Source organism: Sinocyclocheilus rhinocerous, unplaced genomic scaffold (assembly GCF_001515625.1).
Source record: "Sinocyclocheilus rhinocerous isolate Xijiao unplaced genomic scaffold, SAMN03320098_v1.1 scaffold1648, whole genome shotgun sequence".
Lineage (NCBI taxonomy): Eukaryota > Metazoa > Chordata > Actinopteri > Cypriniformes > Cyprinidae > Sinocyclocheilus > Sinocyclocheilus rhinocerous.
This window is the reverse complement of record NW_015647958.1, coordinates 1,093,621-1,116,606: the sequence shown is the minus strand read 5'-3', so window position 1 is coordinate 1,116,606 and position 22,986 is coordinate 1,093,621. Positions and strand designations below refer to the sequence as shown.

At 36.9% G+C, this 22,986-nt stretch overlaps 1 protein-coding gene across 2 annotated transcripts in view; it reads left to right on the top strand.

Moving 5' to 3' along the window:
• The window catches only part of pds5a (PDS5 cohesin associated factor A), a 36,908-nt gene that overhangs the window by 2,909 nt on the left and 11,013 nt on the right, over positions 1-22,986 (top strand). For both annotated transcript variants that reach the window (XM_016513969.1, XM_016513970.1), the window contains exons 3-31: positions 9,356-9,559; positions 9,683-9,769; positions 9,955-10,052; positions 10,136-10,262; positions 10,365-10,445; positions 10,593-10,733; positions 10,826-10,941; positions 11,047-11,141; positions 11,561-11,706; positions 13,254-13,405; positions 13,530-13,643; positions 13,805-13,886; positions 15,082-15,130; positions 15,234-15,373; positions 15,566-15,681; positions 16,298-16,403; positions 16,639-16,799; positions 16,924-17,047; positions 17,193-17,351; positions 17,435-17,503; positions 17,586-17,722; positions 17,826-17,949; positions 18,671-18,875; positions 18,979-19,093; positions 19,234-19,366; positions 19,452-19,571; positions 19,650-19,718; positions 20,589-20,740; positions 20,869-20,953. In XM_016513969.1, the coding sequence (XP_016369455.1) occupies positions 9,356-9,559; positions 9,683-9,769; positions 9,955-10,052; positions 10,136-10,262; positions 10,365-10,445; positions 10,593-10,733; positions 10,826-10,941; positions 11,047-11,141; positions 11,561-11,706; positions 13,254-13,405; positions 13,530-13,643; positions 13,805-13,886; positions 15,082-15,130; positions 15,234-15,373; positions 15,566-15,681; positions 16,298-16,403; positions 16,639-16,799; positions 16,924-17,047; positions 17,193-17,351; positions 17,435-17,503; positions 17,586-17,722; positions 17,826-17,949; positions 18,671-18,875; positions 18,979-19,093; positions 19,234-19,366; positions 19,452-19,571; positions 19,650-19,718; positions 20,589-20,740; positions 20,869-20,953 (3,507 nt within the window). The remainder of the gene's footprint in view (positions 1-9,355; positions 9,560-9,682; positions 9,770-9,954; positions 10,053-10,135; positions 10,263-10,364; positions 10,446-10,592; positions 10,734-10,825; positions 10,942-11,046; positions 11,142-11,560; positions 11,707-13,253; positions 13,406-13,529; positions 13,644-13,804; positions 13,887-15,081; positions 15,131-15,233; positions 15,374-15,565; positions 15,682-16,297; positions 16,404-16,638; positions 16,800-16,923; positions 17,048-17,192; positions 17,352-17,434; positions 17,504-17,585; positions 17,723-17,825; positions 17,950-18,670; positions 18,876-18,978; positions 19,094-19,233; positions 19,367-19,451; positions 19,572-19,649; positions 19,719-20,588; positions 20,741-20,868; positions 20,954-22,986) is intronic.

Below are 22,986 nucleotides of genomic sequence, written 5' to 3'. Positions count from 1 at the left end.
GATGAAGAGGTGGTTGTTGCTAGTTACTGTATGATGATTGAAATCGCAAAATGGCCTTAAACAATTAAATAAACTGCAGAATGTTGTGTTTTCTAATGCACGCATGAATTGCATGTATTCAAACAGTGCTGCACGAGCTCGTGGCGCTGTCTGCTTGTTAGCCAGGGTTCAAAGTCCAAAGCGCTGAATTAAGCTCTGTAGAGATTATCTACGCTGAAACACTGTTACTCTTCAGTTAACATTTTTATGAATTTCTACAAGGCGTGTGGCAATGCGATATGTGCGACAAACATCTTCCCAAAATCGTAATGAGAATAATTTATAATAGGGGTGCTCCGATCAGGATTTTTGAGGCTGATCGCCGATCACAGAAAGCAGTATCTGCCGATACCAATCACCGATATCGATCTTTTAAAGCCTTCTTTTTATAATTTATAATTATTTATAGTGATACTCCAATCAGGATTTTTAGACATTTATTCAGAGCCTGAATTTCATTTTTGAAATTGCTTTCACACAGGAGTCCGCTACTGATCCGTGGCTGATTACCACCCGATCACAGAAAGCAGTATCTGCCGATACCGATCTTTTTAAAGCCTTCTTTTTTTCATTTATAACTATTTATAGTGATACTCCAATCAGGATTTTTAGACATTTATTCAGGGCCAGAATTTCATTTTTGAAAATGGGGGGAATTCCCCTCTTAGTTGACTCTTGTGAGATGGGAAGCAGCTTTCACACAGGAGTCCGCTACTGATCCGTGGCTGATTACCACAAACACAACATTTATCCATTATTTTGATTTCTAATCCAAACATTGTCTCTGGGATTTTTTTTTTAGCATTTCAATTGTTTTTTTTACACAGTACAGTAATACAATCTTTCACAGACATGTTTAAACACAATAAATATAAGCAACACATTATTCAATGCATTTTAATTTTGCATTTACTTCTAGATTTATATATTAAGTTCGGAAGCATTTGATATCACGCATAAGGCGCCATGATTTCCGCAATGAATGAATGGCGTTGAAAAACGATGAATGAATGAATGAATGGCAATGAAAAACATTTTGTTTACTACACGCATACTAAATGCGCAGCTCGTCAGTGAACAACGGCTCTGTGTAGTTAATGCTGCTCAATGTGAAAGCCCACAGGTGATGGAGATTTACCGCTGATTACAGAACCGGCTTTCTGACAAGATGCGCATTAAATATCGCATGCGATTTATCGTGCAGCCCTAGTTCAGAACTTTTGACTGGTAAGTGTATCAAACGATATGTAATAACAAAGTAATAGTTACCACCACATAATGAAAACAGTTACTCACACTTGTCTGGTTCGACATCGGATCCAGTATAGTCAGAACAGCATCATCTTTCAGTTTCAGTCTTTCTGAAAATCCTGCATCGAATAGTGCTTTGTTTGTAAACGAATCCACGGTAAAATGAAGTGAACGAAGGACCAAGTTCTTACTGACACAGTCTGGCACTTCATTAAATATACTGAGACGGTGCCGCTGCATGTCATGCCAAACCTCTCACGGCAGCGTCATCAGTTTGAGAGCGTTTTTTTGAGATCGGCCTTTTTAAAGACCACCGATCTAACATCCCAACGTGATTATCGGCCGATAGTGATTGGTAGCCGATCAATCGGAGCACCCCTAATTTATAAATCTGCGAAAAAAACACGAAAAAACTTATTCGTCCTTCGGCCCAATGTTAAATTTTGTTTGGCTTCGGCCAAGAATTTTCATTTCAGTTCATCACTAATTCTCAGTACATACACTACCAGTCAAAAGTTTTTAAATACAGTCATTTTTAGTGTTTTTTACTATTTAAAATAACTTCTTTCTATTTGAATATAGGCCTATTTTAAAATGTAATTTATGCCTGTGATCAAAGCTAAATTTTCAGCATCATTACTCCAGTCTTCAGTGTCGTGATCCTTCAGAAAACATTCTAATATGCTGATTAGCTGGTCAAGAAATATTTGTATTATTATTATCAATATTTAAAACGGTTAGAAAGATCCAAAGATCAGCATTTATCTGAAATAAAAAGCTTTTGTAATATTATACACCATACTATTCGAAAGCTTGGAGTCATTTGGGGGCTATCGACGCGGGGGTGGTCTCATTCGAAAGCGGGCCTCTAGACGTACACTCGATCGAGAGGGTTCCTCGAGCTGAAGGGATCCCCCGAATTTGGTGCGGATTCGCCGCGCCGTTACGGAGATATGGCCGTTCAAAGTTTCAATGGTTTTCCATAGACTTAAGCTTTAAAGAAAAAAGACATAAGACTTTAAGACATAAGCTTTAAAGCGTTTCATCCAGGTCGCCAGTAGCAAACAATAGAGCGCTCTGCTGGACAGACTAAGTAATTACACCATTTCAAGCATTTTATCTGCATTATGTTCTGTAAAAAAAAAAGTTCATATCGGCGGCATATTCGCCTATACCGATATATCGGCGACAGGCTCATATAGGCCGATAATATCGGCAAAACGATATATCGGTCGGGCTCTATTAAATATAAAGTTCTTCAAATAAAGTTTTTGTTTCTGCGTAGACCAGGGCCCCAGACTGCGACCAAATGGTTGCATTTTGCAACCATTTTTTCTGCCGGTGCGAGCGTTTTTCAACTCGCGCTGCTATTTCTGTTGCATATGAGAAACATCAAATGGCAAACAAAACAAAAAAACATAACAAAATCCCGCTACTCGTTTGAGCTACGCAGAGCGGACTGTTTAACAGCTCGGACCACGACCCAAACAAACTAGTCCGAGCTTAGAACAGCTTTACTCTGGAACCAAAGTTGATTTCACTATACTGTTACAGCACAGCGCTGCGAGATTCAGTGAGAAGCATTTGAATTAACTGCAGAATTAATAAAGGTTGCTGAGAGATCTATTGAGAAGCATTCAAATTCTGCACAGAAATCTCTTTTATAAACCGATCAAACAGCACTGACGTAAAAAACAATCAGAAGCAGTAACGCTAACTATAACCATGGTGTTGTGGCAGAAATAGTCGAATGTTATTACATTGTTAATTTCAGGGGTTGTACAGCCTTTTGAGAGTGAAATTCAAGCAATTTTCAATGACTTACAAGTATTTCACACAACTGTTTCCAGCACTTTAAAGCTCCTAAATGGTCCAATTTGAATGTTATTTTTAATGGGATGACCAAAATATACTGTGGTGAACAAACACTTATGTAAAATTACAAAATACATCAAATCACCATTGTAGCATGTAGATGGCAGCAGAGGAGCACTTATTGGCTTATTAATCATTCATTTATACTTTTTCCTTTATATTTTAAAATGATAAAATAACCATTATAAAATCACTATTATAAAATATCAAATCAAGAAATCAGATTTTGTCAGAGTTTCGCTCTTTTTTTGTGCATGTTGTAAAAAAACGTCACAGAGTGCTTTGAAAAACTAAATTTTCTTCAATTTGCGACTAAATCACACAATCACTTGTTGGTCAAGTTGTTGGTCAGTTTCATATAAGTCTATAGAAGAATAATGGTACATTTAATGAGTAAAATATATATCTTTTCTACATAAAAATTTGATTTTTCACATGTTACTGTTGCTAATAAAATACATTTTGTAAGCTTCCCAACTCAAGCTTAGTGCTTTACTGTCAAATGTGTATAAACATGAAATAAGAAATGAACATGTAATATTATTAGTAACTGCACTTATTAATGCAAAACAATAGTAATTTTATCATATATATATTTGTCATATCTCTCTGAAATTAAAAGAATACTGCACATTGTAATCTCTATGAGTTAAGTCTATTTATTATCAAAGCATTTGTCAGTAATACAGTTCAAATGGGGAAAATACTCTATGATGATTTAAGGTTGATTTAAGGTGTGCCCCTAAATTTTCTGCTTGTGCTCCTAAAAATTTTCAGTCAGGGGCTACAGTACTCCTAGTAAAAATAGTTAGTCTGGAGGCCTGGCGTAGACCTGTGTTTGCCGCTTTTGTCATTTACCTACATGTGCGAGTTGGTGGGCGGGGCTAAACAGGCAGTGATGTAGAAGAAGGCATTGATCTTCTTCTGCGGAGGCAGTGTTTAGCCACACTATTACATCATAAAGTGGCACATTCCACAAGCTGTCATTTTGGCACATTGGCTTCAATATAAGCTGTTTTAGACTAACGAGAAAGTTTTGAGTTCTGAAACTTACAGAATGTTTTTATAGCACTATAACCTCTTATCAAAAGATCAAGGGAAATTTTGATTTCTTAGTTCATGACCCCTTAATTTTTCAGGTTTTGTCTTGCTGATGGTCTTGTAGCCCATTCCAGCCCGGGTTTCTGCACCAAGTACTAAGTCATGTTTTACTTGGAGATCAAATACTTATTTCACTCACTGAAATGCAAATCAATTTCTAACCTTTATGTAATGTGTTTTTTTCTGGATTTTTTGGTAGGTATTCTGTCTCTATACGTTAAAATAAACCTACCATAAAAATTACAGACCCTTCATTTCTTTGTAAGTGGGCAAACTTATAAAATCAGCAGGGGATCAAATAAATATTTGCCCCACTGTATAAACAAAACGCTATTGGCTATTTTAAAAAGGGGACGGGGCTGCTCGATATGTCCCGCCCTGTCTTCCTGTTTCAGTTGAAATTACGTCACCACATAGAATAGCGCTGCGTGTTTCAAGGCACTTCAGGGGACCTTTAAGCACCTTCTCAAAACAGTTCTGAAGCTTTTTATTTGTTTGTTGACACACCAGTGTTTCCCACTGACTTGCAAATGCAAATTCATTCTCTGCCAGCAATAGGCACTGTTGGAGCGGGAGAGATAGCGTTTTCCCAGGTAACGGCTGTAATCAAATAAGCCCTGCGCTCACAAACGCTACTTTATCAGGCATTACAGGAAAGATGAAATGAAAATGACATCAAAGCTTTTCTGTAGACGATCGGTTCTTTTCAAAGATATATTCATAAAAAAACACCCGCGCAGCATTTTAATTTTGAAACGTGCAGTGCTCAGTTTATTCAACGAAGTATAAGCCTTTTGGAAAATCTATTTGTGGCGGTCAGTTTTGATATTGTAACGGGCTGCCACAAATAACTCAATGGGAAACACTGGACACTGCTGTAAGTCAAATGGCCATAATCTAAGCGATAACAAAAAAACAAAAAAAAGAATTACTCCTATTAGCGGTGAAATGTCGCCCAATTATGTCAAACGTCATACGCTCAATGGATTTCATGACAACAAATATCATGAAGGAAAAGTTTTAATATCTTGCCTTCGCTTTCAATTCGGACCATCTCCAAAAAGACATTAAAAAAACTAAACAAATGATTTACAAGTTTAACATGTGTTTATCAAAGTAGAAAATATAATTAGTGCTTTTGAAATACAAAATGGAGGCGGGTCCGGATCCAGACCAGAGTCCGGATTTTGAAGTCCGCATGAAATCAAAATTGACTTTATTTACTTTACTAGCGCACATTGCTAGTCTTGATGTGAACAATTAATCCGCTGAAAAAAATAGTTTGTCTTGGTAATCTTTAACCAAAATCTGAACATTTACTTCCGCTCTGGAATTGCATTCCTTTTCTGATGAAGTCAGTTTGACGGCTTGGGCAGAATATCCTTAAAAACACACCCCTCCAACCGTTAGTTTGCTATGAGTGAGAGGAGGAGTGCAAAAATAAAACCACGCCCTGTCCTCAATATTCCATTTCAGCTGGAAATACGTCACTTCACTGAAATAAAGTCGGCAGCAACTTCCTGTTCACGTGGACTTTAAGAAGCACTGTTGTAGACTGTCTCTAAAATGCTTTGCAGTCCTACATTTCAACTTGTGTGTCATATATTGTTTCTTAATGTGTTTTGTATTATTACACACAAACATTGTGTCGGCAGTGCTGAATAGACTGGTTATGTTTTCAACAAATCAGGCCGTTAAATATACCCTTTCAGCTAACATGTTCACTTTTTGTGGAAAATAACATTGTGATCTCATAGATGAGGCTGTCCTTCTTGTGAACTAAACATGAAATAGGTCAGCCCATCCCCCAAAAAATCCAGTGGTGGTGGAAATAAATGAGCAGTCAGATTGAAATATAGTGCCACAAGTTGCTTTTTTCTCTCATAAGTCCTTGATGAATTAAACAACTGTGGGTTCTTTGCAGCATCAATTTATACAAACTTCCAGAGATTCTTTCACTCTAGCTTTGTGTAGTATTCACTTATTAAATGTGTAAAAATGTTGGTTGTTAGGAAGGGTATCAGAGTCCTTTGGAGGAAAATGGACTGACTGCTGGCCTTCCTGCTTTTGTCAGTGTGCTGTTTTGACTGAGTCTGAAGCTCAACTTCTTTCCTTGAGCTCAGAGCACAGGCTGCCCTTCCCCCCACTTTACCAAACATGCTCTCTCTCACACAGGCGCCAGAGAGAGGTAGAAAGTAGAGAAAATAATTTCTCCTGGGTCCTAGAACTAGAAGTGTTAAGTGCTTGTGAAAGTTGAGATCTACAGAAAAGAGTGCATGCATGCAAAGACGTAATGGTCATCTCAATTAAACATTGCACTCTTCATGCAGATTAGTCTAATTATTTACCTGTAGCAAAGTATGACCACTGCTTTTATGAATGGGTAAATCCAATCAACAACAGATGTAGTCCCCACCCTAAATTTTTTGTTGATCCTTTTTTGATAATTCAGTTTCATATGTGTCACAATAAGGAAGAAAAGATCTGTCCCTGTTTCCATTTCATTGTGATTTTAACAAAAATTGCAGTCCATACTGCACCTGCAAGGGTCAAAACAATGTTATTTTTGTCAATCAGTAATTATTCCAAATTTCTCCAAAACATTGGTCTTTGTTTTAGTAATAGACTTGAAATTACCATTGTGTTTTCTGGCCAAGCATTTCACATGTTCTTTTTTCTATTTGCAAGACTTTTATTGTAGTGGACCTGAACAACACATTTCTTGATCAAAGGTTTCTATAATCACTTCATTCCAGCTCTGCTCCTCACAAGTAAGACATTTTGAGCAATCTTGGAGTGAGAAAGGAAACACTCTGACTTTCAAAAACCATGTTTCTTGCTGCTGGATAAATCACAGCTCCACCTCCGTTTCCACTTCCACTCAGCACCACATACATAATCTGGAACATTGTGAACACAGACAAGCAGTGTGATACAAACAGTGAAGCATGATATACTATATATTGGCATTCTTCATGCACCCATCAGCCAATAATTTGAGGATTTTCTAATAAACTATTTCAAAGTAATAAAGTAATTAGATTTCTTAAAGTAATTACATTAACTTGTTGCCGTGTTACAGGTTTGTATGTGCAGAAATTCACATGGCTCTGTGGCGTTAAAACCAAGGGAGACAATAAAGTTTTCAAAATTAAGCCCTCAGCGTCCAGTGTTGGCACATGTGACCTGCATTCACGATGCATTGATTTCCAAAGTCAATGTTTAATAAACCTTATTTGTGTTCCGCTGAATTCAAGATCTATGTGTCTATGGACTATTCACCTGTTACAAAACAAACATGTTTTTTGGCTCTGACAAGAAAAAAAAATAATGTTTTTGTTATTTTGCCAAGTTGCAGCAGTAAAAGTTAAGGCCATTGCACACTGAGTCCAAAATGTTTGCACGTTGAAAAATAAATGCAACCTCACGTTGTCAATCACGTTTACACACTGCCTCCGAAACTTTCGTCCGTCATAAAAAAATTTGGATCAGGTTTGGTTTTCTGCATTTTTCGCATCCGTAGCAAGCATTTTGAGAGGTGTTTTGACAATTCAGAGTCACCGTACAAGCGAACGCCAAAATCCAGAATGGCGATTGTCTTGTTCATCCACTTCATCTTGCAGTACAAAGCACCGTAAAGATCCTTGCACACGGAGTTCACAGAAATTGGTGGTCTTCTTTTTAATATGTGGCTCTAGTATCACTAGCAAAGCATCAAACTGAGCCACTGACATCCTGAAGTAATCTTTGAGTCGCCCGTGATAATCCCACTGCTCCTTAATAAGGAGGGGAAAACTCTCCTCCTCCTCTATATCTCAGGATTGGATGGACCCAATATTTCCTTTCTTTTTCTCTTTTTAAGAAGCAAGAGGGCAACAAAATCATCCTCACTGCTTGCAGACTCCATTTAGTACTGTTTTGCTAATTTTTTCGCAACGGATTAATAAGCATCAGACTCAGTGTGCAAAGTTTCTGTGCATGACGAATTTTTAGGATGATGAATATGAAAAAACGCATAAGAAAATTTCGGACTCAGTGTGCAAGGACCTTGAGTCTGTGTTATTCCTCTTTCTGTATTGGCTGTGTAATGCTACATTTACACTAGTGCGTTTTCATTTTAAAACACAAGCAGACAATGCTGAAAGCCACTAATGCTCATCATATCGCGTAAATCAATGGAAAATTAATAGAAATTATGATTCTGTTTAAAGAAATATGAAATAAACTAAAATTAGCTAACAAGTCCTAATGGACAGTATGATTTTGACCCAGAAGTCCCAATCAGGGAGCGAAAGTGGGCAGCCATGCCTTCGTTTTCAAAAGTCTCCATTTTGGTCAGTCTACACTGAAATGCTACCCTGGAGTTTTGAAACTAAAACGGGGTCTGCAACGTTTCCAGAAGTCTCCATTTTCGAGGGTCGAAAACTCTGGAGTAGTGTGGATGCCAGGCGTAACCGTGGGAAAGTTATGCAGCTTAAAATGAAAATGCGTTAGTGTTAAACTTAGCCTAACGCTTGTAGAGTTTGTGCTGATGAGATGGAGGAAAGAGTGGTGTTTTACTGCTTCCTGCCACAGGCAGGGTTTTGAGGACTGTCAGTTTCAGTGTCTTGTTCTCTCAGTCATGTCTAAGAGTAGTCATCTGCCGCTGCAACGGTGTGTGATGATTTGGTAGCAATTCATATGTCTGCAAAATGCAGTAAAAGTTGTTTGTGCGCTTAACTCATTTTGTTAACGATAACTATAATAATATAATGTACTTACCTTTAAAAATAAGGTAGATAAATGCATTCCCTTCACTTCATTGATGCAGATTTATTGATTGTTAATGTAATGCTGTAGCTATTAACCTAAAAAATTGTGTCCAGTTGCTGCTGGGATTTGTTATAGTGGTTATGTCTTAAAAAGTTTTCTGTTAAATTCATGAGAAATTCACTTTTTTGTGTGTGTTTAAACTTGTTAAATAGGTTTTATATTTATAAGCAGGTAGGTATAAAAGCAGATAGAGAGATTTGCCTTTTACAGAATGATTAATTAAATAGTTTGAGAGAAACTGTAAACTGGCATTAAATTACACCTTTCTGTCTTATAGCTGGTGGTCAAGACATATATGGACATGGATCAAGACTCAGAGGAGGAAAAGCAGCAGTACTTAGCTTTGGCTCTTCACTTGGCCTCTGAGTTTTTCCTGCGAAACCCCAACAAGGATGTACGGTTACTTGTGGCCTGCTGTCTTGCTGACATCTTCAGGATTTATGCTCCAGAGGCCCCATACACCTCACATGACAAGCTCAAGGTATGACATGTACTGCTTAAAAGATAAACTTCATATCTCACATATGACTTTGATAAACTGACCTCTTGCTTATGGCTCACTAAAAATGTATGATTAAAAACTGATCTCTTATCCTCTATCTAGGAAATTTTTCTCTTCATTACGCGGCAGTTGAAGGGATTAGAGGATACCAAGAGCCCTCAGTTCAACAGATATTTTTACTTACTAGAGGTGAGCTTTTCTTTGCTGTGTTTTCACAAATAACTGGTTGTTTATATGTGCATGTCTTAAATGTACTTTCAGTCTTGTGGGATTATAAGCCACATAGCAGCAATATTTACCAGTTTGTTTTTCATTTAAGATTAAGCATGTAGTTTAATTGTCATAGCTAATATGTTGAACTTTAATTTGCACAGAACCTGGCATGGGTGAAGTCCTACAACATCTGTTTTGAATTGGAGGACTGTAATGAGATCTTCATCCAGCTCTTCAAAACCCTCTTTTCTGTCATCAAGTGAGTTTAATTTTAAGTGAGTTTAATCGTCTCTTCTGTTACGCAACTGTACTCTTTTTGATCAGGACTTTTCCCTCTTCCAGTAACAGCCATAATCAGAAGGTGCAGATGCACATGTTGGACCTGATGAGTTCCATCATCATGGAGGGAGATGGAGTGACGCAGGAGCTGCTGGACACAATCCTCATCAACCTCATCCCTGCTCACAAAGTAGGCAAATCTTATTTTCTACTTATTACTTCCCAGTCTCATTTCCCAGTCCAGTCTCAGATGGCTAACCAGTGTGTGGTTGTACCTCTTTCTGTGCTTTAGAACTTGAATAAGCAGGCATATGACCTGGCCAAGACTCTTCTGAAGAGAACGGTTCAGACCATCGAAACCTGCATTGCCTCAGTGAGTCACAAAAACATCCATTTGTCCTTTCAGAATTTAGTACATTTCAATGATGTAATGAGTTCAGTTCCTTTTAAGAAGACAAAATGATATGACAGATGTTGTATTGACTTTCTTCTCTAATCTCTTTCTTCTCTTTGTCTGTAGTTCTTTAATCAGGTGTTGGTGATGGGAAAGTCCTCCGTGAGTGATCTGTCTGAGCATGTATTTGACCTCATTCAGGAGCTCTTTGCAATCGACCCTCTGCTCCTTGTCTCTGTGATGCCACAACTTGAGTTCAAATTGAAGGTGACTTAATGCACATACACTTACTTGCGCATCGGCTTGCATACAAACCCTTTTATTGCAAGACTAATCAGTTTTTTTTGTTGTCTGTTTAGAGTAATGATGGAGAGGAGAGGTTGGCTGTGGTGAAACTGTTGGCTAAACTCTTTGGAGCAAAAGACTCTGAACTGGCCACTCAGAATCGCCCACTCTGGCAGTGCTTTCTGGGAAGGTGAGAGATTCCTACCATTGGAAAAACTGTCCTGAAAGACAGATTTTGAATATGTATAATTTGAGGTTTATTGAATTCTGATTTTCTTTTAATTTCCTCCCAAAGATTCAATGACATCCATGTTCCTGTGAGACTGGAGTGTGTAAAGTTTGCTAGCCACTGCCTGATGAACCACCCAGACCTTGCCAAGGATCTTACTGGTGTGTTCAGGATTAATGTGATGTCTACTGATTTTTTTTCCCCATTTTAAGCATTGCTTGACTTGTAAACATTAAGGCTGGGCAAAAAAATAGATTTTCCGATTAATCGTTTTTTTAAATGACGTCGATTCGATATCGATTCTCAAAAGCCGCGAATCGATCTTAAAAAAAAAAGAATAGGTTTAAAATACAGGCATGTGGTTCTTAATTTCTTTTTATTAATTCACCATTTGTAAACTGATGTTTACTGTTCATTTTTTAGAAATATCAATAGCATTTGTATTAAAACTATATTCACTGAATGTAATCAAAAAAATCGAGAATCGAATCGAGAGCTTGCGAATCGAAATCGAATCGGGACATCTGAATCGATACCCAGCCCTAGTAAACATCTTGTGTAACTCTGTCTGTCACTTCAGATTTTCTGAAGGTGAGATCACATGACCCAGAGGAGGCAATCAGGCATGATGTCATTGTGACCATCATCAACGCAGGGAAGAAAGATCTGAACCTGGTGAATGATCAACTGTTGGGGTTTGTCAGAGAGAGGATGTTGGACAAGAGGGTGAGAAAGATGCAAAGGTTACCCTAAAGTCATCTGAGCTCAATGGCATGATTTTTTTTCTGTGATATACATTGCAATATGAAAAAAGTACTCTATTGTCTTTAAAGAAAGAATGAATCATTCTAGAATGATTAGGGTGATTTTTATTAGTTGTGGATCTGCATGGAGCATAAATAATTTACTTTAGAGTAAAAAGTAATTTTTCAGGTTATTTTTGTGTGTGCACCATTCTTCCTGGCTGAACAATTTGGGTGTTCACACTTGGCTCTTAACAAGAACCAACTCAAACCTCTTTCAGTAACAAAGTGAACAGAAAAAAATCTTAAAGTCTACATGCCCACTATTTTTGACACATTCAATACCGCTATAAAAAATTAATATATTTTTTGTAATTATAAAAAATATTAAGCAAAAGTGACTATTGAACTGTAAAATAAAAAAGTCATATTTAATAAAAATGCATTTATAGTACAACTGTACTACTGCTACTATTTGCATCTTAATTTCTTTTGAAATGTTAAACCATCAAACTTTGAATTTGCTGTTTTGCCAGCAAATATGTGCTGCAGGTTTCAGAGTGAGACATGGCACTCATTTACACTCAGCTCATGATACAGTGTTTAAGGCTCTCAGAGCGGCTTGATGCAGAAACACTCATGTAGCCCTCTCATTCGGCACAAATCCAAATGTTTCTATTAGTGCTGTCAAACAATTAATCGCATCCAAAATAAAAGTTTTTGTTTACATAATATATTTGTGTGTACTGTGTATATTTATTATGTATATATAAATACACACATACAGTATACATTTTGAAAATATTTTCATTTATTTACATGTATATATTTATATTCATATAATTTATATTATATATAAATATTTAATATAACAACATAACATATATTTTCTTAAATATATACATGCATGTGTGTGTATTTATATATATATATATATATATATATATATATATACACATAATAAATATACACAGTACACAACCATATGTTATGTAAACAAAAACTTTTATTTTGAATGTGATTAATCGCGATTAATTGTTTGACAGCACTAGCTTCTATGGTTGCAAAACTATTATTTGTTTTGTAAGCTTTGTACTTCACTCGTGTCCCAATATCCACTTATTGTCATACATAACAGCATACTTCACAAGTACTTGTTTGAAATAACACCATGGCGGTACGGTGGTCACACTGGCCTGCTGAGCAGTGTACCTTTGTTTTTGTCTTACATGCTGTGTATGTGCATATTTTATGTGAGCTTTGTGACTGTGACTGTATAATGCTTTAAATGCAGTATACAGTCGCTTTGGAATTTGTCACAACATGTTAAGAAAATATAACCTATATTCTGGAAAATACGATAAATTCCATTGTGATTTGATAAACTCATATTGCAATATCGATTTTATTTTTATATATCTTGGAGCCGTGATTCAAATCTACTTAGAATGTAAATGAAAAGGGAGCTGAGAAAAACACAGAACACCTCTGGTGTTTTAGATTAAATTTAATTATCATGTTTTGTTTCAGTGGCGTGTCCGTAAAGAAGCAATGATGGGGTTGGCTCAGCTTTATAAGAAGTACTGTCTGCACCATGAGGCCGGGAAGGAGTCCGCATTGAAAATCAGCTGGATCAAAGACAAGCTCTTACACATCTACTACCAGAACAGCATAGATGACAAGTAGGAGCCACGCACACACGTGTACACACAAATGATCTGCTTCATTGACTAGTTTATTGACATTAAACAATGAAGCATGCCTAATATCGAAACGTCAGGTTCTTAAAGTGTGCTTGTGTAATAGGTTGCTGGTGGAAAAGATCTTTGCACAGTACATGGTTCCTCACAGTCTGGAGACTGAGGAGAAGATGAAGTGTCTGTACTACCTTTATGCCTGCCTGGACACTAACGCAGTCAAGTGAGTCTTAATCGACTGTTTTAAAAGCTTAGCAGATTGTCAAGAGAGTCTCAGGTTCTCATCTGACCGTTTTGGACAGTATCACTGTACATCTATTAACAGCACTCATCTCACTGATGTGTTTAATTATATCAAGCAGAGAGCATCTCATTGTTTTTCAGAGCACTGAATGAAATGTGGAAGTGTCAGAATATGCTGAGAGGGCTTGTTCGAGAACTGCTGGACTTACACAAATTGCCTACAGTAAGTTACACAAACACTAATACTCTAATAACAGTATGGTATAATAGTACTCTCACTTACATATTTGGCTCTATTATTGGAACATGCACACACAAACGCACCATAAAAAGGCTGTGATAACTCGCATTCACCGTGATGCTCTCCTTATTTGTTAAAGCCATAGTTAACCCAAAAATTTTACTTATTTACTCACAGTTTCTTGTTTTGAACCTGTATGCTGTCATTATTTTTCAGAGGAACACAAAAAGTCTGTGTAATGACAGCTCATGGTGACCAGGTCTACAATATACAAATTTAAAATGTGAATTGTGTGCAGTATTCCAAATCTCGTGAAGTCCTACTGTAGAACTTTGTAAGGGCCAGGCTTATATATGTATATGTATATTCTCAATATTAATTTTCTGCAGTATTGCTGCACTCTCACTTTTTCTTCTACATCAAGTTGACACAGTACAATATATATTTCAATTAAAATGCAGCTAACTCCGTCTTTGCATGTGCTGTGAGTTAAACAGGCTATTGGGGATACAGTGCACGCCAGTTACATGTTATCACATAAGCATAATTTCCAACATATTTGTGGATTAATAGTTACAGCATTTAATGTAGATTTGTAATGAAAAGCATTTGCAAACAAGTAAAGAAATTTAAGTTGTAAGTATTTTAATTTGACTGATGTAGTAAGAATGTAGTAGTATGAAATATCATTTGTTTTTGTTGTTTTTCAGTTATTACAATAATAATAATATATTTCTGTCTTAGAAATATTATTATTATTGTTGTTATTGCCTTAGATACTTACATAGAATCTTTGATACTGTTAGAATTTAATGCCCTTAATGTTGTGCCAATTTTTTCTCAGAGGTGTCAAATGGTATTGAATACCAATATTTGTCAAGGTATTGTCCAGTATTAGAAATTCCAGTATCGTGACAAGACAAGAAATTTGTTCGTACTGATAATCTTGCATTTATTTCTTGATGAAGTGTTTTTGCATGTAGGTGTGAGCCATTTCCTTCGCATATTGTTTATTTTTATAAAAAATGTTCTGAGGGACATTGAGCATGTGTTGTCCTAATCAAAGTGCTTTATTGTCTTAACTGACATTTATTTTACTGTACATGCCAAAGCATTAGTACAAATGACAGATACAGTGACAAACAAAAATTTAACTGTTGTTTTTCTCTTCCTGCAGTCTGAAGCAAACACCACAGCCATGTTTGGAAAACTTATGACCATCGCTAGTAAGCACACAATATATATATATATATATATATATATGCCTGTAAATGGATGGTAAGTAAAACCATTAGGTTTCACAATGTGTAATTCGTCTCTCATTCTCAGAGAATCTCCCAGATCCAGGTAAAGCTCAGGATTTTATGAAGAAGTTTAATCAGGTTCTGGGTGAAGATGAGAAACTCCGTCTTCAGCTTGAGCAGCTCATCAGCCCTACCTGCTCATGTAAACAGGCTGAACAGTGTGTGGTAAGTTTAAAAACACTATCTCCACCAATCACATTCAACACTGCACTTTCCAAGCACATGATAGGTTTTCATATATAATGTATATAATGCATATTAACTAAGACCTGTTCCAGTCAACAGTAGTTGTAGTAGTAGTAGTATTAAACATATAACAGATATAAGTCATCTAAGAGTGGTATTTTTTTTTTCCAGAGGGAAATCACACGGAAGCTGACATTCCCCAAGCAGCCCACAAACCCATTCCTGGAGATGGTGAAATTTCTGCTGGAGAGAATCGCACCGGTGCACATCGACTCTGAGGCTATCAGGTAGGCGATGAGGTCAAATGGCAGATGAGAATTATTATTTTTTTAATTAATGAACATGCATCCAGCAAAAAATTGCCATTATTTTTATTTGAAATACCTTATTGAAACACTGGTGATTTTCTTGTATTTTTTATTATAATATTTTTTTTGTGAGGGATGAGTCCATTATTTTCCACACATGCTGTCTATCAAAAGTCGTTATTATAACAACTACTGTAAACATACTTTACATGGACTACAATGCCCAAATTAATTCCAACTGTGCAGGCAATCAGCCCTAAAAATCAAGTCAGAAAAGCAAATCGGAAATGATGTGCAGAATGAAGCACAGTCAGAGAATGCATGCACTTTGTTTGAACAGCAACATCGGATATGGACTCCTATCAGTGCACCTGCAGATGTAAAGCGAGAACATGAATGAGAGGGGAAGAGAAACCGACTGAGTGGGAGAGAGATGAGCGCAATATGGGCCATGTGCTTTTTTCCTCTCAACGGTTGTGTAACACTCTGAATAGCTTGTTATGGGTGAGACATCTAGTGAGAGTAAAGTGTAACTGCAGGTATTGTGTAGACGTTTTGGATCACCAATAATGTGTGTGTGTATGTGTGTGTGCAGCGCCCTGGTTAAGCTGTTAAATAAGTCAATTGAGGGCACTGCTGATGATGAAGATGAGGGAGTAACTCCTGATACTGCCATTCGTGCTGGACTTGAGCTACTCAAGGTACTGTTTGTAACTGCAAATGCAAAAAACAGGATTTCTGGCTTTTTTAAAATAAGAGTTTGAAATACAATGTAGATATGCAATCACATTAATATAAAAATATTACTATATTAATATAAAAATTAATTGCTGAATATGGGCTATTGCTCTTCTTAATACTAAGTATCTTTGACTCATTTGCAGTCATGTTCTTTATTTTAATGTAAGTTTGCTGTTCTGTCTGTCCCTACCTTAGATTTTGTCATTTACTCACCCCACTGCGTTCCACTCAGCTGAGACATACGAGTCTTTGCTGCAGTGTCTGAGGATGGAGGACGATAAAGTGGCAGAAGCAGCAATACAGATCTTCAGAAACACAGGACAAAAGATTGAGACAGAACTGCCACAGATTCGCTCGTATGAACAACTCCCACATGCATACACACAACTGTTTAGAACTAGTACCAAGTCTCGTCAGCTTTATTAAAATCAAATACAAAAGTTTGATGTAGTAAAATGTTGTTCTGTTATCTTTGTGCAGGACTCTAATTCCCATACTACATCAGAAGGCAAAACGAGGCACCCCCCACCAGGCCAAACAGGCGGTCCACTGCATCCATGTCATCTTTCACAACAAAGAGGTCCAGTTAGCTCAAATATTTGAGGTAAATCGAAGTGCATAAATGCATTTTTCTTAAAATGCTCACTTTTGACTGTCAAATTATGTGAATATTACAATAATGACAAGAAGGTCATTTTTGCCGCATGAGAATTTTTCATACATGCTTTTCTGTCTGTCTCTTGTTCCAGCCGTTGTCTCGCAGTCTGAATGCAGACGTGCCTGAACAGCTCATCACTCCGCTTGTCTCTCTTGGACACATTTCTATGCTGGCCCCGGATCAGTTTGCATCACCCATGAAGTCAATCGTAGCCAATTTTATTGTGAAGGACCTTCTGATGAATGACAGAGTGAGCATATTGATGTGGTGTTCTGCTTTGAGCATGTATGAATGGTTTTATTGCATGTTAAATGAGCCCTTTCTACCTCTCAGTCTGTGGGAAACAAAAATGGGCGGCTCTGGACAGCTGACGATGAGGTTTCTCCTGAAGTGCTGGCTAAGGTAAAATTCCTTTAAGTAATCAGGTTGAAAACAACATCTCTTGGTGATTTGTGTGTGTATTAATGTGCATGAGTGTTGCCAGGTGCAAGCCATTAAGTTGTTGGTCCGCTGGTTGCTGGGAATGAAGAATAATCTGTCCAAATCAGCTAACTCTACTCTCAGACTCCTCTCAGCCATGCTGGTCAGCGAGGGAGACCTTACAGAGCAGAAAAAGATCAGGTACTAACTGTGTGTCAAGATCCCCAGTGCGACATTGTATACAATTACGAAAGCTGCCCTAATATGGCTAATAGGCCCCTAACAAGCGTGTTTGTGGACACAGCAAGTCTGACATGTCTCGACTGAGGCTTGCAGCGGGGAGCGCCATCATGAAACTGGCACAAGAGCCCTGTTACCATGACATCATCACTCCAGAACAGTTCCAGCTCTGTGGACTCGTCATTAATGTGAGTTGAGCACAAGACTACTTGGACACATATGGAACATAAAAAATTCAATTACTATTTTTTTAGATAATGGCTGGCTTTAAAATTCTGTACTGTTTTGTCTAAATAAAACTAAAACCTGTAAACTAAAATCAATCACTTTAAATGATGCAAGTGAATTTAGGAATAACAAGATTGTGTGTATAGTATGAAAAAGGAAAATTACTTCTTAGATTTGCTAAGTATTACATTTAAGTGTTTTCAAAGATGAACTTTCCTGTCATCTAATGCTCACTTAATCTAAAAGTAGAAACTAAGGTAAAATATAAATGTTAAGATAAAAATAGGGGAAATAAGCTTTACAATTAATTATCTAATATCGACCGAAGCTGAAAAATATAAGATGTAAACTGAATGGTACTAATATATTGTGCATCTCTAAGAATTTTCCTTGTAGATGATGGTGCTAGTAATGCCAAGGTCTTGAGTTGCCTTGGTCAATGCAATGTAAATGCACCCCTTAAATACAGTGACACTTGCAGTTGGCAAATATATAAATCCAAATGTAGTTTGTTCTACCAAATCATTCATTTATATATAAAACTCTTAGAAGCACAGGAGCAAAAACAGCTTATTAACACAATCAAATAACTGGACATATAAGAACATGCTACAAAAGCATATATTAGCCACAACTTCACATATTTTCAAGTTTTTCCTTCCCTTTCACCTCTCTTTATAGGATGAGTGTTATCAGGTGCGCCAGATCTTTGCTCAGAAGTTGCATGTTGCTCTGGTGAAGCTGTTGTTGCCACTGGAGTACATGGCTGTGTTTGCATTGTGCGCTAAAGACCCAGTGAAAGAGCGCCGTGCTCATGCCCGACAGTGCCTGCTCAAGAACATCAGTGTCCGCAGAGAGTACATCAAACAGAACCCCATGGCCCATGGTAGATACAGATTCTGGTTTTTAGTATCACACATGGCATACTAAGGAATTGCGAAATTGCTTGAATGGCCAAGACCTAAATATCCTGCGTGTTTGATTTTCAGAAAAGCTGCTGTCTCTCCTGCCAGAATATGTGGTGCCATACATGATCCATCTTCTAGCTCATGATCCAGACCTTACCAAACCACAGGATTTGGAGCAGCTCAGAGACGTCAAAGAGTATGAGTTTCAAACATGTTCACACACTTTTGCACTGCACTTCTCTTTTTATTTCTGCACATTTCTGAGTTGACACAGACACTAATGTTCTCATAGAATGTATGTTTTAGATTGAATTCAGACAAGATTTTTTTTTTCAGGTGCTTGTGGTTCATGCTGGAGGTGTTGATGACAAAGAATGAGAATAACAGTCACTCATTCCTGAGGAAGATGGTAGAGAACATCAAACAAACAAAAGATGCTCAGGCCCCAGATGACCCAAAGGCAAATGAGGTTTGTCACCATTAACCTGTCCTGCATAATGTTTATGTATTTCTGAATCCCAGTGTTTTTTACTCTTGTTCTCATGTATTTACAGAAACTTTACATTTTGTGTGATGTGGCGTTATTCGTGATCGCGAACAAGAGCACTTCATGTCATCTGGACTCCCCAAAAGATCCTGTGCTGCCTAGCAAGTTCTTTACCCCACCTGATAAGGTAACAACCACTCTAACTGCAGTGACACTTTACATGTGGCTTTACAATGAAAATCATTCTGTCTGCCCCTCTCTACAGGATTTTATCAATGATAAGGAATATTTGTCACCAGAAGCCAAAATAGTTCTGCAGACAGGAAAAATCCAGGTAGGTTTTGTCACATCTGCTACTGTATGTGAGTAATACACTGATGAATTTCTAGAAGTGATGAGTACAGTAAGTTGTAGGTTATGTAAGAAAGATTTAAGCAATTTAGGCGCTCTATATTTTATGCAAATAAAAGGTTGTACAGTTTGTAATAGAAAGCCAGTTCCAAATAAATATAAAAATTTATTATTTAAAAAAATAAAACCCAAAAATAGACACTATTGTTCAAAAGTTTTGGGTCAGTAAGAACGGTATTTATTTGAAATCCTTTATAACAATATAAAAGCCCTTACTGTCACTTTTGATTAATTTAATGCAAATAGAACTATTCAAAAATAAAATGTGCTGTGTGAATGTGTCATGGTTTCCGTAAAAATGTTAAGCTGCACAACTGTTTTCAACATTGATAATTAAAAATGTTTCTCGAGGATCAAATTGTCATATTAAAATGATTTCTAAAGGATCATGTGACACTGTAAAATCCAGCTTTGACAGGAATAAATTACATTCAGTTATTTTAAATTGCAATATTTCACAGTATTACTGTTCTTGATAATATTTTTGATTAAATACAGCCATGGTAAGCATGAGAGTGAGATCTTACCTACCCCAAACTTATGAACAATTAAACAAAAAAAAATGTTTCATTACATTAAAAGATGAGAACATTATAATCTCCAAGTAAGTATAATTTAAGTTCAGCAGACAAAAAAAGTTGAGTGTGTTCAAAGTAGTTGGGAGTTTTGCACACAGGGATAGATGACATATCAACATTCTTTTTGTTGAAAAGATGCAATTAACCAGTAACTAACAAATGAATGCCTTGACTGTGTTACATTACACATACTTGTTCATATATTTCCACCAAAGCAACCACCAAAGCAGACAGGCGTGCTGGGGGCAGTGAACAAACCTTTAACGGTAACAGCTCGCCGACCGTACATTAAAACCCCCACCTCTGACACAGTAAGCAACGCAAGCACCAACTCTCAACCCAGCTCACCTGCAACAAATAAGAGCAGGTTTGTGCTTATCAGAATTTATTTACTTTTCATTCACTGTGATGTGGCATTTATCCAGTGTTGATTAAACTATACTGCAAGAGGTTCTTTATCAAGAATTCACAATTTGCTTTTTCTCTATCATAAAGGGATGTGAGTTCTGAGGCCTCAGAAACGGGGGCGAGGGAGAATGAAGAGAACCCTGTTATCACAAAAGCAGGAGTTATAAAGAAGGTAAGATATATCTCATGTAAACACTAAAAACCAGGGATCTGAACCGGTTCAAAGAAAGAAAACAAAAGCCGGAAATGAACAAAATTGACAGGAGCATAAACAGAAACCAAATAAAATGAACTGAAACGCCTTTTTGAAATGGCCATTAACCCGTTAATAACATTATTTTATTGTTCTGTTTAGTATTTTCATTTTGCAATCAACAAATCACAAATTCAAATAGTACAGCCAATGCAAATGTGATGATTATGTATCCAATGAGTGAAATGCCTGTGCTCAGCTGTAAATTCATCATAGGTAAGTCGCAATAGCTATGCCCGTGAAAATTACCAGGATAGTGTAGATCAGGGGTCTCCAGCCTTTTCGTGAGTGAGGACTCCCTGAAGGGATAAAATAGGGCTACTTGTTTGATATACTCCAATACATATATATATATATATATAATTATTTTATAATTGTTTTCACTCTAATATCTTGATCTTAGATATTAGTTAATGTTTTCCATTTGATTTCTTATGGATTCTGTGTTTTATGATTCAGTACAAATTTATCATAAAAAATGGTGTCTAGTGAACTGAATTAATAAAACTTAAACAATTGAATCAATCTTTTAAAATGTAATCAAATGAAAATCAATTTAAAACAAAACATTGCATTTTTATTTATTTATTTTTATTTTATTTTATCAGACATGATGCTGCACAACAGAACTGTATAAATTAATAATAATAAAAAATAACTTGGTTGTATGATATTCCTTAAAAATAATAATATTATTATTACTTTGAGAATTGCATTGTAGTATACAGTAGTAATATATTCAGTCATATAATTTCAAGTTAAACCGGACTTTTATTTTGACGGTTTGTCGTGAAGGTCTTTCAGTTTTAGTTTTAGTTTCAGCGTGTATTTGACGGTATTTCTTCTCAAATGAAACTGCATAACGCTGGTGAAGTGACTCTCAGAGCAGCTCTGAAGATGAAGTGCATGTGTTCATGTCCTCATATATTGAGACGCAGATGCTGAAACTACTCCACGCATTCAGAGTCACACAGAACATGCAGACTTATTAGCGACATGCACTGACTGGTTGCTGTAACATTTATTTCTGTTGTGTGATAGGATGTTAGATTAATCCATATTGAGTAAAAATGTCGAGAGCTTATCATCATTATTAACATAAATTTTATCATAATCTCGATATGATATCATTTATATCGCCCGACGCTAATTTAGGCTATTTATAGAACGTGCTTGGCGGGCGACTCAGAGACTCCATGCGGGCTACCAGGTGCCCACGGGCACCACGTTGGTGACCACTGGTGTAGATGGATTCACACAAGGTCACATCACGCACCTGCAGCGCTTCTGTGAGCGGAGAAAACAGAATACAACTATATACTGTATAGGGGTGGGAGAAAAAATCAATCCATCGATGCATCGCGATTCTCTCTCCAACGATTCTGGGATCGATTCTGAGAATTTCAGAATCGATTCTGAGCTTATAGTTTTTAACCAGATGCGCGATGACGCTGAGTTTGCTTTAGAAACACCCGTATTCTGCTTGCTTCCAATTCCTCACACACATACACCACTCGAACCTTCCGTAAAGTAATCTTTCATAAAGTTTGGAAAGGTTGAAGCGAATTACAAGGACATTCGCGGGCTTCATTGCACAGGATTCGCTGTGAGAGACGCGGCGCGCGCTTTGTTTGATGTTACACTTGAAGTGTGTAGTCTCGCCAGTCGGTATTTTCCTTACAAATGCTCTACTAAGTCATCATTTATGTGGTTTGGAATACAGTGGACTTATATATTTAAAATGTGAACCTCACTAACAGAAGGCTGCTTTCAATTTCAAATGCTGACGCGCGCTTGTGAAGACTGCTCGCCCAAGCGGCTGTGCGCGACTCCGTGTAAGTGATTTAATGCACTTGCGTCTCAAAATGGTTTTATGATGCAAAATTAATGTAAACACAGCCAGTTATGTCTAGGACTGGGTATCGTTCAAAAATTTTAGATATCGATATGAT